This window comes from Plectrocnemia conspersa, unplaced genomic scaffold (genome assembly GCF_051122295.1).
Source record: "Plectrocnemia conspersa isolate PC_06_02 unplaced genomic scaffold, ASM5112229v1 ptg000012l, whole genome shotgun sequence".
NCBI lineage: Eukaryota > Metazoa > Arthropoda > Insecta > Trichoptera > Polycentropodidae > Plectrocnemia > Plectrocnemia conspersa.
Window position 1 is genome coordinate 264,421 of NW_028277176.1, and position 14,975 is coordinate 279,395.

At 35.5% G+C, this 14,975-nt stretch overlaps 1 protein-coding gene across 1 annotated transcript; it reads left to right on the forward strand.

Moving 5' to 3' along the window:
- Positions 1 to 697: 697 nt before the first annotated feature.
- On the forward strand, positions 698 to 14,022 carry LOC148227866 (UDP-glycosyltransferase UGT5-like). The gene is made up of 4 exons (XM_088200649.1): positions 698 to 1,606; positions 8,695 to 8,917; positions 8,984 to 9,200; positions 13,664 to 14,022. Exons 1-4 carry the CDS (start codon positions 779 to 781, stop codon positions 13,923 to 13,925), a joined length of 1,530 nt encoding a protein of 509 aa, XP_088056775.1. The 5' UTR covers positions 698 to 778; the 3' UTR covers positions 13,926 to 14,022.
- The last annotated feature ends 953 nt before the right edge of the window (positions 14,023 to 14,975 follow it).

The following is a 14,975-nucleotide window of genomic DNA, read 5'->3' on the forward strand; positions in this document are numbered from 1 at the left end:
GAATTTTTCGCTTTACATTTTCGTTGTATTACTTTTTATTATATTTTAACGAGTTTCTAAAATATATATTTAATAAATATATAATTCAAATTCATTTGTCTGCATAAATCGTTATGTTTATGTTGTCTGGTTACTATTTTTTACTTCTCTTCTCCTTGTTTGGCATTGCGATGCGATTGTCACGTCGATCGGATCGGAACCGCAATTTATTCTGCAAGAATTCGTCTGCTCTCTTTTGTCTCCATCACCATCCAAACAGCTGATGTATTTTCCGGAAGACATATCTTCGCCGGAGACAGCGTGATTATAGATATTTCTTCTTTTAATTTTAAACGCACTGCAGCCATAGATAAATAATTTGAGAGGTAAAAAGCGAGGTACGTAAAATAATCGTTAAGGTTAGTGCTAGGGATAGTTATTGTTATATGCATACAATGTGAACGAGACCTACGTTAGATGCAGTTTATCATCTGTTTCTAGTTGTGTAGTCATACATTTTATATTATGTAGTTTATCAGTTGACAGGTGATTCTTCGTGAAAAAATTAAAATAATCGTCGCGCGCGAACAGCGTGTTCTCTGAATCGCGATAAGATTTTCCTTCCGCAAAACGCGCTTCGTTTCGACCGCGCCGCGAAAGGGTTAAGAGGAAAACGAACGATAGATCGTTCGGACGACCTGCCGGAAAATTATCGCTCATTATCGTCCGGCGCGTAGACTGAGCGAGTCAGTCGGCGATCGGATCTCGACGCGAAAAGACACCGATCGATTCAGACGCGATGCGTCTCGATCTCGTCTTGCTCTTGGCGACAGCCGCCGAAGCCTACAACATCCTGGCGGTGTTTCCTCACACGGGCAAGAGCCACCACGTCATGATCGAGCCCCTACTGCGGGGGCTGGCCGAGAAGGGCCACGAAGTGACCGTCGTTGGCCATTATCCCATGAAAGACCCCCCGGCCGGCTACGTCGACGTCAGTCTCGCCGGCTCTATGAAGCTCAACGTGCACGCCTGCGACTTCGACGACTTCTTATTTCTGAAGGGCGTAGGGAGCGTCCTCAGGCACGCGATGGCCACCTACGAACTGTTCGATCTGGCGGCTCGGACGTGCGACGCGATGTCGGGACACGGAGCAGTCGTCGAGCTCCTGGCTTCCAACCGAACCTTCGACTTGATCATTGCCGAGCAGTTCAACAGCGACTGCGCCCTGGGGATCGTCGGCAAGCTGAAGGTCCCGGCCGTGGGCATTGCCACCCACGTACCTATGCCCTGGACTCGGAGACGCTTCGGCATGCCACAGCACCCCTCGATCGTTCCCAACCACTTCCTGAAGCACTGCAGAAATCCGTCCGCCTTCGAGGCGATAGAGTCGTTCTTCGCCGGCGTATATTACAACTTCGCTTACTATATGAGTACGCACTACCTCGAGTTCGGCTACCTGAAGGAGCGCTTCGGCATGACCCGGAGCGATTTGGACTCCGCCTCGGAGCTCTTCAGCCTGCTGCTCGTCACCACCTACTTCCCCCTTCACGGGTCGATGCCTCAGGCGCCTAACGTGATCGAGATAGGCGGCGTGCACTTGCCCGAGACGACGCGACCTCTCGATAAGGTGCCTTATCTTCGCGGTCGCTAGATCGTAATATCAGCGATTTCCAAACATTTTTCAATATAAAAATATAAAGCACCTTTCACCCTCCCCCCGCCCTTCTACTCATACTCGCGAGATGCAAAAGTAGTAAAACTTTTTGATCATTAACTATAACTCGCGCGACATGAAAGTTTGTTGGGAATGTTTTAACAAAACTGTCATTTAACGATATTTTTGCACGGCACTTCTAAATTTGCTATCAAGTAGGGGAGCACCTATTTATGCCATAAGTTTTTTAAAAGTGTTTTTCAACCTTAAATTATACAAAAAAAAAAACATTTTACAAGGCTCAACGGTGCATGACACTTTTAAGTACCCAATGCACACAGACAATTTTCTTGAAGACTATAGATGTCAAGCGCGGTTAAAGGGTTAATTATTATAAATGACTGTTTTTTTAAGAATATTTTAGTTAAAATATTGTAGTCATTATAATTTATAATTCTTCAAGGTTCGATCGGTAACAACAATACAACGACGCTAAATTCGTTCATGAAAGGGACTAATTTAGTATTCCGAATTTATCCGCTAAGTTACCTTCGTAGATACATGGGTAGATACGTCGATCGTACAGACGTTTTAAAAATGAATAGTGGAAATAAAAAAGCACCTAAGTGCCATTTTTTAAATTTTGAGATACATCTGTTTTGATCAATATTTACATAATATAACATAAAACTGAATTATTTTCAAAAAATCACATATGTTTATGTTTATTTGCGCAAAAATAAAATAAATTATACTGGTTTAAATTCATATATTGTAGAACGTCTTATGTTCCAGTGTGATAACCATAAATAGGATATAAGTGCCGTTCTTAATCTTATTTAAAAGAAACTATGGGTATGATTGTTTTTGCTTCGACACGTGTGACTCTTATGATACAAAAAACATTCAAATAAAATGGCTTACCTCTTCATCTGGCAGCTTTCTGAATGGAATAATTTTTTCTTTGGATATTACATATCCTTGTCATGTATTTTTTCAATTTTCTTTCGTGGTAATCTGTTTTTTCGCCTATTTTTAACGCCTTGTTGCACGGCATTTCCTCCCACGGCAAACATTTCTACGCAACTTACAAAGACAGCGTGTGGCACTTGAGCCCTATTTAATAAATTACAACAACTAATACAAATCAGCTGTTGATATACGTACGCTATTAAAAAACGATTTTAATGACTTAGGCCATATTTTAAAACATTGGCGTTTATATATAGAACGTATTTCTGACATAAACCCGATTTTGGTTTTTAGCACTTTTTTCTTATTTTCTATTTTTATTTTCGGTATTCAAATATCCTTAGCTTATCTTTAAATACGGTCGGTTTGACGTTCCGCTCTAAAAAGACGCCATTTCAGATTTTTATAGGGGGCGGGGGGGGGGGGCAAAACTTGCCCAGTCAGTGATATAATATTTCGATTTTATTAAGATTTATAGTATTTCATTAAATGACATATATTTTTCTGGAAAAATTGAAAAGGGCGATTATGCCCCTGATAATTAAATGAATAAAGATTTGCGCTGGTGGCGGAAGTCAGGAAACGGTGAGGCAGATGCTTTAGAAATAATACAAAATAATTTAGTACTGTCCTGCTACTCTATTTGCTTAATTACACCATATTTATTATAAATATTTAATTCGATACACTTATATAATTAATTACATATAATTTGATTCATTTATAACTAGGACGGATTAGCATAGTCCGTAACGTCTCAGACTAGAACTCTGAGTTTACGAGTTCGAGCCCCGGCAGCGGCACTCGAATTTTTATTTATAAAAAATGCTATAATATTAAAAAAAACGCCCCCAGCTGCAGTAACATCTATTGGTTATAAATTGTATTACACATAATAATTTATAATTATTAATATAGATGTCACCGATTCCCAGACTTTTAGACTGGTGGGTAATACTATTCATTATATCTGATTGACTTACTCAGTTAGTACAGATTTAACCTGTTGTGACGCATTGGGCTCATACCTAATAGGTTACAACGGAATATTTAATAAAAATAAAATATGTATTTATTTTTAATAAAATAATATGAGGTAATTGATCTCGACCATTAGCGGTCTAAACAAAAGTAATAGTCGCTTGAAACATAGGATCATACAGTCGTATTATTTACATCTATAAGAATAAATAGTGCACTTGATTATTATCAGTTTCGCATATTTTAAATGTCGATATAGCGAGCAGCAGCGGAGAAATCTAGCGTAAATATTAAAACTATTTATAACAATATTATATATTATTATTAAGCATATCTAAACTAAATTTATGACCAATAGAAGAGCGCAAAAAACAATTATCTCTACTTAGAAGTAAAAAATTCACGTCAAAAGCAATAAAATTGCGCCGTCGCGGTTTTAGTGGGCAAGCTCGGTAATTTAGCGTTTATACTATAACTTATATTAATATTCTCGCGCTCTCCTATTGACCGAAATTCGGTTTGAATATAGTTGGACCAACACTCTCATATCAGAAATTCATAGTAATATCGATAAGGATCGCTATCATAGTTTTAAAACATAGTGTAATATCCAAATGCAGACAAACTATGGAGATGCTACGTCTGTGTGTACTTCTTATTCCACTTATTTCCCCCTGAAAAAGATGTTAGCTTTGTTTGCATTTAGGCGTGGGCTTTAAAAGCAAATGTATGTTTCGCAACTGTCAAATATATATCTACTGGTAAAAATGTATTTGGACCTTATTAGTGATAATATAAATTCACTAAAAAATCAACTGTAACATTTATAAATCTCATGTAAATAAATAATAAATATGTAAATGTATATATTACTACGTATGGAAAAGTTTAAATCAATAATTTTACTAGCACTTGCCAGATAAATTATAATTTCACTGGTAAAAATATATATCTACTGGTGAAAATTTATTCCGATGTGATTTCACTGAAATGACATATTTAAAAAAATATTTTCACTGGTTTCTTTTAGATTTTCTTTGAGGGATAACCCTAAAATTCCTGATTTAAAATCCAAGGGGGAGGCAAAAGTTTGTTAGTCGGTAGTCGTTTTTTTTCAATATTTCAATTTCAATAAGATTAATAGTATTTCATTAAATGACATCCATTTTTGGCTGAAATTCAAGGGGGGGGGTGCAACCACCTCCCCCCCACACGTATTTTGCATCCGACGCTGTTTATTTTATAATTTAAAATTATCGATCGAAGGGTCGAAATGGATAATCGTTTCGGATAAAGCTACACTTTTTTCTCTTCGGATTGTTGTACTCTCGTCATTGATGACGATCCTTTTAAAAAACGGACTTCTAGACATAATATAATCCTGTTCCTTGCATCGCCGTTTTCTAATTTGTTTTACTTTTATTTTAACAAAACAAACAACTTTATATCTCAAAACTTAAAATACTCGCAGGCGGTGTCGTTAATAGATAAATAAAAACTTAAAGATAAATAAACATCTGCGGTAAGAAAAAAGTGATTATTGAGATATACTATTAACTTTAACATACTATTGTTGTTTGAAAAGAGCAAGGAATCCATAATATTAGAATAGTAAAGTCACAATCGTGGAGTTGGTCTACATTTTGATTTAAAATAATAATACGTTTCGCTAAAACTTATATTGTGTTGTTTGGGGTCCTAAGGAGATGTCCCTGTAGGTCTATGAGGTGCAAAACTTACAATTATTTTTTTAGTTTCATCTGAAATATTTTGATCGAAATCATTTTTCGCAGTGTTTATAAATTCGACAGCATCAAATATTTATTCTATGTTTTCAACCTCGATTTCTTTATCCGCTACATTTTAATTTTCATGTGTTCCAGATTTTTCATGTTACTACAAATTTAATGGCACTTTCCCCTTTGATGCTTTCCTCAATTACATCAATTGCTTTGCTAAAACTATTAATATTTTACCCTAGAATAGATTCAGTTTCGGTTTTTAAGTTTTTGTACTATTTTTTTTATTTTGTGCACCACTCGCAACTTTATTTTTTTTAAATCAAATTACGCAATTTAAAAATAATTTAACCTTAATATATATATATAAATTGTTTAAATAAAATATGTCCGTTTAATTCTCGTAAAAATATTTAGCATTGGCCTTGAAATATCTCGGTCACTTGTAACTATTATCATTAATCAGATGTTCAATTTATAATATTTATAGCGTAAATAATATCGCTGATGACGTATTACTGAAAACATAAAAAAACTGTGAATTGTAAATCAACACAGAGATCACTTTTTGAGCAAAAAAGTTAAAATCTTGGAGTACGTATGTATGTATATGATTGTTGATGATCTTATTGTAGCTCGATCTCGAAAATGTATTAATCTGTTTTAATTTTCGATATTTTAATATTGAAATTAATTAGTATTTTTTATATTGAATGTTTAGAAAACAGGGCTCTGATATAAGGTAACTACGCCACTGCTCAGTACATCCATACAACTTTTCCGAATCGACATTTCGTCTATAATTACAATTGGAACGATCGCATTCGGATTTCAAACTGACGCAGGAAACGCGTATTATTCGTTCTACTGAACTTGATAAAAAAACATGTTTATGCAAAGATTCAAAGTTCCGGTGATTTTTTTCTTTCTATTTATTTCGATCCGGAAGTCATAGCAATGTGTACAATCCATCATTATCTATACATTTAGTTTGTTAATAAGAGATAATGACGGTTATAAATCGTGGAATTTTATTTTTCGTCTCTTCGTTCGAGTCCAAATATTTTTTTATTTCGTGTAGCAAAGTTAATTATTTATTTTCGGGTCGATGTTCGAAAAATTTCGTTCCTTGAATTTGCCGTCCCTCAAACACATAATCAAACATACTTAGTAATAAATGAAAAAAACGTGTAAAAAATGTTATTATGTTCCCCGACCACTTCAGTAGATCAAAAATTCCGCCCGAGGCGATTCCCCCTCTTCGCTACGTCACTGGCTCTGAACATAAAATAGAGTATTCGGCATTATATTTTTAGGTCTTTGGACACTTCGCAGGAAACCTGTATTCAAACCTTTTACAGTAATGCTCTATTAATATATTTTTGATGATCCGACCCCGCCGGTGAATTTATAGCACCGTCCTGTTTCCTGTTCATCCTCGAAATAAAAGTTTACGCTTCGTCTGTGGCATTTCCGAAAAGTTTCGAAAGGTCTCCGACAGCATCGTAATCAGTCTGGGTCAGCTCAAGAATATTCAGCGCCCCTGGCTCTAAAAATCATCTAATAATTATTTATACATTCAGGGATCCAAATTAAAAATCGTTTTTGAAATAATTATTTTAAGTTACGCAATACGTATTTTTGCTCGTATGTTAAGTCAAAAATAAAATAGCTCGTATCTCGAAATATTCGTAAATCGAGGTTCGTCCGTATTATTTATTTTCAACGTCACTTTATTGCTTTAGAATGCAGTGATACTTGATGAATATTTTTTGCAACGTTATCAACTAGTTTCGATAACTTTTCTTTATCCAACCATCAGTGACTATATCAAACATGCGATGGTTAAACGAAATATTGCTAATGTTGCTTTTCTGTTTCATACAAATCTGTGAAAAAAATTGTCTTTATTGAAGCTAAGGAAGTCAGTTCTTTGTCAGTCCAATTCCTTGAAACATATCTGTAATATCAGTGCTTTTATCCAAGTCTATGGAATAAAACGTATTACTTGTACGTGTTTAGGACAGATTCTTTTTGCTACGCTTTTAAAACACACTTGAATAAATTTTCGCCATATTTTTTATTTAGAAATAAAATTTTCTACCACAAACTAATGAAGTAGGATTTTTTCTAGATCTTTACTATTTTGTATACTTTGCAGCATATCAAATTTTAAACAAATTGAATATAATGCCTTTAAAAATTAGGTTTGGTACTTGTTAAGAATGTCGGCGCCACGCTCAGAAACCAATAGTCATGAACTATTCGCTGCTAGTTTGCCTCTAACGGCTACGAAAGCAGCCAACAGCGTTTTTCTACATAAATATTTTACTAGAAAATTTCACGAAAAATTTTATAAAGCAAGTTTTATCAAATAAAATTGAATTTGTACAAATATTTTTAAAAGTTTTACCACTAATTGCTTTTGTATAACGCTGCATAAGTAAATGCGGGTTATACAAAAGAGAAGACACTCAGCTAAGAAACCTTTCCGAAGGTGTTCGTGCCAGATGTTTGAAAATATATATATTATCTAGGAAGATTGAAAGTATTTGAATGACCATTTTTTGCGATTTTCTTATACTCTAACCGGCCGGCGGTTTTATCTTTGATTTGGTGATCTAATAACCCACTCCGATAACAATAAATTACGCATGGGAATCACAGAATGCAAAACGATTTAGGGCTATTGTTATTTTTCGAAAATCTAAAAAGTTTTTTTTATATTGTTTTTTGTAAAGTAGCAACATGTTGAATAATGCTAAAATTCTAAAGCATAAACAAAAAGCTGAAATTCCGTCTCTGCTATTCTTTTTTGGTTTTTATTCGAGGGATAACGCAAAAAAAATTCTAAGAGGGAAGACAGTGGTCATTTTTTTAATGTTTCGATTTCATTCAGATTCATAGTATTTCATTAAATGAATTTTCGCTATTCCGAAATTTGCTAATATGTGGGTGAGGACCCATTTATGACATAAGTTATTAAAATATTATTTCAATTAATTAAAGTGTTTTTCACCCTAAAATTATATAATAATAAAAAACATATCAAAAAGCTCAATGGTTCGTGATATTTTTGGTGCCCAATGCATACTTGCGATTTTCTCGATGACTTCTGTAGGCGTCATCCGCGGTCAAAGGGTTAAATGAACAAAAATTCCATGATCTTTTTTTGTCAGATGGACGGCGCTACTTATGTTTATATTATACAAACTCGCGCAGGCCCTGTAAACAGTTCAGGTGATGGCTTTCGGCTTGTTTTAATCCTCGGTCGAACGACAGGAGTATAACAAATCATAAATGCATTTCGTCTAATTTAAAACTACTTAACATTTACGCGCTGTTTTTAATATTATTTTATCATTTCAGAAGCTGCAAACCTTCTTGGACGAGTCTCCTCAGGGTGTCGTGTACGTGAGCATGGGCTCCATGATTAGAGGCAACAGTTTGCCGGCAGAGAAGCTGGCTGAGTTCCAGAGGGCGTTCGCTGCCTTGCCATTCCGAGTGTTGTGGAAGTGGGAGAGCGAGACGATGCCCGGAAAGTCAGCCGATGTGATGATCGAGCCGTGGACGCCGCAGTTTGACGTACTAGGTAAGCGGACCGGTTCTTCCGGATCTAGTTCTATTTCATAGCGCCGATCTTCTCTTTCGAATCCAGGCCATCCTAATGTGGCGGCTTTCGTGTGCCACGGCGGGCTGCTGGGGCTGACGGAGGCGCTGCACCACGGAGTGCCGGCTCTGGTGATCCCCTTCTTCGGAGACCAGTTCCTCAATGGAGCGGCAGTGCGAGAGAGTGGCCTGGGCGAAGTGCTCGAGTACGACGACGCGAACGAAGAGTCTCTGAAGGCGGTTCTGAAGCGCATCACCGCGCCGGAGTGAGTCTCCGTCCATTTTTTAACACTTTTTTTAATTCTCTGTACCAATCAGACATAATGAATACATACAAGTATTAAAACCACTATTGTAGGAATCGGTGACATCTCTATAATTATTATGTGTATTATAATTCATAATCGAGAGATGTCACTTTGCAGCTAGGATTGTTTTTGTTTAATAATAGCGTTTTATAAATAAAAAATTGAGTCTGCTGCCGTGGCTTGAACCCGCGTGTCTCTGTGTTATCAGCCGACACCGTACGGACTACGCTATTCAGACTTCTACGCGGTTAGGTCTCGAGGTCGCGTCGAACTCGTAGATGTGAGATTTACGGTCGACTGGTAAATATTGCGTCGCTATATCGGGCTACGAGGGCGACTAGTAATCTCATATCTGTCGCGCCAGCCTTCCGAAATTCTTGGAAACGGTTCATACGCACGTAGTTCTCCAAGAACGTTGTCTTCTAACCGGCGCGACGCCTTAAAAAAATTAAAACATCTTTTCATACTGCGAAGATAAAATAAACACAACGTTGCATAAAAACAAATAGTATTGTGAGACATATTATGTTTAATCTAGCAAACGAATTAAAAATAATAGCTTTGTATGTTTACAAATTACACATAATAGCTTAGTCGAATTTACAAAGTATAGTAAATAAAACAAATATAATTAAGCAATAATTCAACATGCTTATCATATATACGTATGAGATAATTTATGGTATTTTTGATGTAGGTTTTTCCAGAAGATTTTCAATGACTAACAGAATTTCTCCAATATGGTTTTCGAAAAAACTTATTGGCGTTCTTTCTGTCTCTTGAAATCCAGGAAAACTGCTCCAATGATTTTATTTGTATCCTTGGCTAATCATTTATAACTACTTGTATGTAATGCAGTTTTAATGATACTATGTTTTTCTCTGAATCTCGATCCTTAAATTTGTCCCCCCCCCATACATTTTTTGCAGGGTCATAAAATCAGCATTTTTTTTAAAATAATAAATCGGTCATGCTCAAGTGAACTTGGAAATTTATGTTTTGTGAATTCTAAAAAATATTTTCAAATGTTTTACAACCGCTGCATATTTTTATACCGCTGCATAGAAAAGGGTGAGCCCGTGCAAGAAATTTTTGAGTAATTTTTAAAAAGGACTGTGACCGGGAAATGGTTAAGGTGACCAGTAATGTAAATAAAGAACGCTAAATCTGCTTGCCACTTTTGGTCGTCAAACTGTGGAACGGACGCACTATTTATTTTTATCTTTTTTTAGAACCGTTTCGAATCGTTGCATATTCATTTTAGACATTGAACAGGAATTCCCCAAATTTTCGATGACTTTTTTTATTTGTGTTTATTCAATGCGACACAACAGACATGGCCTTTTCTAATTGCATTGTTTTTGCACATAGATTTTCCTGGTAGATAATGCAATGATTTATAAATAATTTAGAAAAATCTTTATCTTTCATTTTTTGTATAAATAAAGCAGTAACACATTTATTTCGCCCCATCATTGATACTGCATCATCTGTTGCCAGTCCAGATAATTTACTTCATGTGAGATTACATTTTTTTTTAATTATGTCTCCTAGTTTTCAAAAATGTCCATTCCGGGGGTTGTAGCTTTTATCGTATTTACCAACAGTTCCTCTATGATGTTAATATTTTGATCAACACCGCGATTAAATAAATATTTACAATTGTGCCGAGACTGTAATGTCGGTGTTTTCAACGAAAGCTAAGAAATAATACTGAAATTGAGAAATTTGACATTTTAAAGTTTTCTACACAATCATTGATTGCTCATCAATTCGTCTCTACAGCGAAGCAGTATCAATTATATTATTTTTCCGGTATAAGCAATCCCACTCTTTCATATATGTATACCTAAATTGTTTTATAAATTTGCCATCAGAATACGATTTTAAATGTTGCTATTTGCAGAGTAACATCATAACTTGTTTTTGTTTTGTTTTCGATTTTATTGTTGTGTTTCATAAAAATATTTTGCTGTCGTTTTAAAGATTTTCGTTAAGTAATAACTGTATATATTCTTTCTTTATATTAGAGGTTGTGTTTCAAAAGCCTTTTTAATTTATACTCTTTCTTGACTGAGCAATTTCAGTGTAAATTAGACATAACGTTATGTCTAATTTGCACTATAAACATAATGGGTCACAATGTTACGGTAACCAATAATTGCGATGGGACACAGCGTTCATGGTCATCCTTGTTGTCAATCATGAACTTCTGTATTACGAATTTAGAACTGAAATTCATTCTCTTTTCAGGAACAGATTTTATTCCAGATAACATTTTTAATTGATGTAAGTCTGGTATTTTGAACCCTTCTTGGTGTATATTTAATTTAATTTTGAGATCTACTCTTTTATCGCCTTATTTATAATAATTTAGCGTGCAATTCTCGAATACCGTTTCCTAGTTTTATCTCGTATTCGATATCTCAACTGACACGTTTTATATTCCTTCGTTATTTTATGACAGGTAATTGCCCATTGCATTGTGTTTTATCGCATATTTCATTACGTCACGTTAAGTTCTGCGACGTAATATTTAAGTGACAATATAGCATTGTCTCGAATTATCGAGAGTATAGTATGTGTCACCGTTTCTAGTGGAATTCGTCGGCTCGTCAAGATTGTTATACACCAGGATACACCTTATGTGTTTCGAAGCACGATATGAAACAGTCCAATGACCCGAATTTAAAGACGAATATCGTATAAATTTATTAACATGTACAAACAGGTGGTCCAATTCGTGTTTCCTATGTTGGTAGCACTGTAAATCAGACAGCTGTCAACAATCACGCGTGTTTTAAGTGTCAAATGTTAGTTTGCAACATTACATTTAAGAAATGGATCGTTTAACCACCGCTCAAAATTGTTGAATTGTTCCACAGAAATAACAAGTGTAACGAAATTTAAGATTATGGGCAATTTTATCGTCTTACTGAGCGAACAATTCGCAATGTAGTAATAAAAATAAAGAGTTTGAAAGCGTTGGATATAGGGTGAGGCCTGTCATAATCGTGGCGTCCGTTCTGAAGACCTGGAATTGTCGATTCGTCGGCGTTCGCAGCTTTTGGGTTCTCCTAATGGTTACCTTTGGCGCATTTTTCATCTGGACTTGCACCTATACCTGTATAAAATTCAGACAACACAACAACTGAAGCCCAGAGACCATGGACAGCGAATAATTTACGCATATTGAATGTTAGAACAGCAATAAGTTGATGCTGAGTTTTCACAGAAAATATTTTTTCTCATGAGGCACATTTTCACATCTATGAGTATGTTAATAAGCAAAATTTCTGCATACATGGAGATGAAAGCCCTCACGTGATTCATGAGAGACCGTTATATACCAAAACAGTGATTTTTTGGTGCACATTGTGGTCAGGCAGCGTCACTGGGCCTTAATTTTTTAAAGCGATGAAGGTCGAACCGTAACAGTCAACGGTGACTGCTATAGGCGCATGATAAGCGATTATTTTTGGCACTAAATCCAAAATATTGATGAGGAAGACATGCGGTTCCAATAAGACGTAGATGTTGAATTTTTAGGGTTATGGCCCTAGGAGTTTTTTTTTAAACAAACTAATTAATTATTTACAATTTTTTAATTCATAAATATTTTTGTATTAGCATAAATTATCACTAAACCTAGTATTTTATATTTATTTTTAAAAAGGGCATGAAGAGAAATAACAGGTGACTCATTAATTAGTCGCTGGCGTTTAAAGGGTTAATGGGGTGGGGTGTTCACTCTCCTGAATAACGCTCGTTTGCTGCCGTTCGCGAGCACATTACATATATACCTTAGCAGTTATATTCGCCACCCATCTTATATATGCTCAGAGAATAAAAAGTTAGACCCAAGTTTTAAAATTCTTATGAATGGTTTTGTAGTTAGATTCATCAATAATGAATGTCATTTTTTGCATCTTTTACTATAAAAAAGCTTATTGAGCTGCAGTAAGATGTGGGTTTGAAGCTGTACATAAAAGTTTATCTATAACTGACTTTTAAGAATATAAATCTCAGTTTTTGGGACAACTGTTGTGAATTTTTCTTTTCTCTGCAAATTTTCTCTCAATTTTTTCTTTGAAAATGATTTCGTAATTAAAATCGTCAGACATATTGGATTCAAAAGTCCCCAAAATTTATTATTGCTGTTAGTAGAAGACGTTATTATATTTAAAAAAAAATGGGCGATAAGATAACAATCTTCTAAAATCTAAACCGTACCTCGGTGCAATGAACCTACATTACCCTGTGTACTTATGCGCACAAGTACGGCGAATGACCGATCGCAGGGCACCGAGTATTGAAAATAAATAGACCGCAGGTGTGATGTCGTTCGATCAAACTAGTAGATATTGCGTCCCTATATTGTGTAAGACTCTACATCTCATGAGCGTCTGTCGTTTTTTCAGATTCTCGGCAAAGGTGAAAATGCTGACGGCCATCTGGAACGATCGTCCACAGAAACCGCTGGAAACTGCCATTTTTTGGATAGAACACGTGGCTAAATTCGGAGGCAAACATCTTAGACCCGCCGCGGCGGACCTATCTAACTTCAGATACTACATGTGCGACGTCCTCTCCGCTCTGGCGCTCTTCGTCTACGTCCTTTATAAAACTTTACGACTGCTCATGCGGTTAGCCTACAGACGAAACAAACTAAAGAACGAGTGATAATTTGCGTATTAAGTTGAAAGTGCCATATTAAGTTAAGTTCGTTTTAGACAAGCTAGTGAAAATAACTTATCGAATAAACAACGTTCGTAGCGAATACCTCGTTTTAATTTTCTTACTCGCAAAGAGGTGGCGTTAGTCACTTCCAATTTTAAATTTACGATTAACGGACGCATCGTTTCTAAAACGACATTGAAATGAAAAATAAAAACAGCGATAACTCTTTGGAACGCTATCGAAATATATAAGATCACGTATTAGATCACAGTACATTTATACGTTCATAAATATAGCAGATTAACGATTCGGGTCAATTTAGCAAATATTCGAACCAACAATGAAATTTATTGAATTAATACATACGACAATTAATTATTTACATTCATCCGTTTTTTCCGCTATTTTTAATAAATCCTGTTCTACGTCGCAAGCGCTTTATGCCGCTAAACGTACCTGTTTCTCAATTCGCCAAATTTCCTTTAAAATAATAAATTTTCTATGAATATATTAAGTTTTTATTTTAGACTGTTTGAGAGACATCTCTTGTCCTTCCGATTAATTTTTAAAATTTAAAACATGAACCGCCAGTTCAAAAATAAAGGTAAGTTTTCATATCCCCATGGGGATAACAGTATGAAAAAAAATCCCACATGTGCGGGGCAATTTGATCAGGTCGTTAGTGCTCGAAACTTTGCATTCTTGATTATTTAGTACGATCTTTGATGTTTTCATTGTACCAACATGCGAAAAAAACTCATGTGGAATCGATTGTTTCGGGGTTGAAGCTTTGAATTATTTTGTTCACTTTGAATCCGTTTAGTGTTTTATATGTGTTTGGTGTTGTCAAGTGTGCTTGTGCAGTGTGAAGTATTTTGTTGTTTTCATAATCATAGCGACAAAGAATTAGATTCGATATTTGATATAGCAAACGACAATGATAATTTGGGATATCCCGACGCTTCTGCCATCAATCTAGCAACCATTGACCCAATTTTCGAATGAAAACGAGATGAATTTGTACCGCAAATGCATTCATTTGATTCAAGTTGA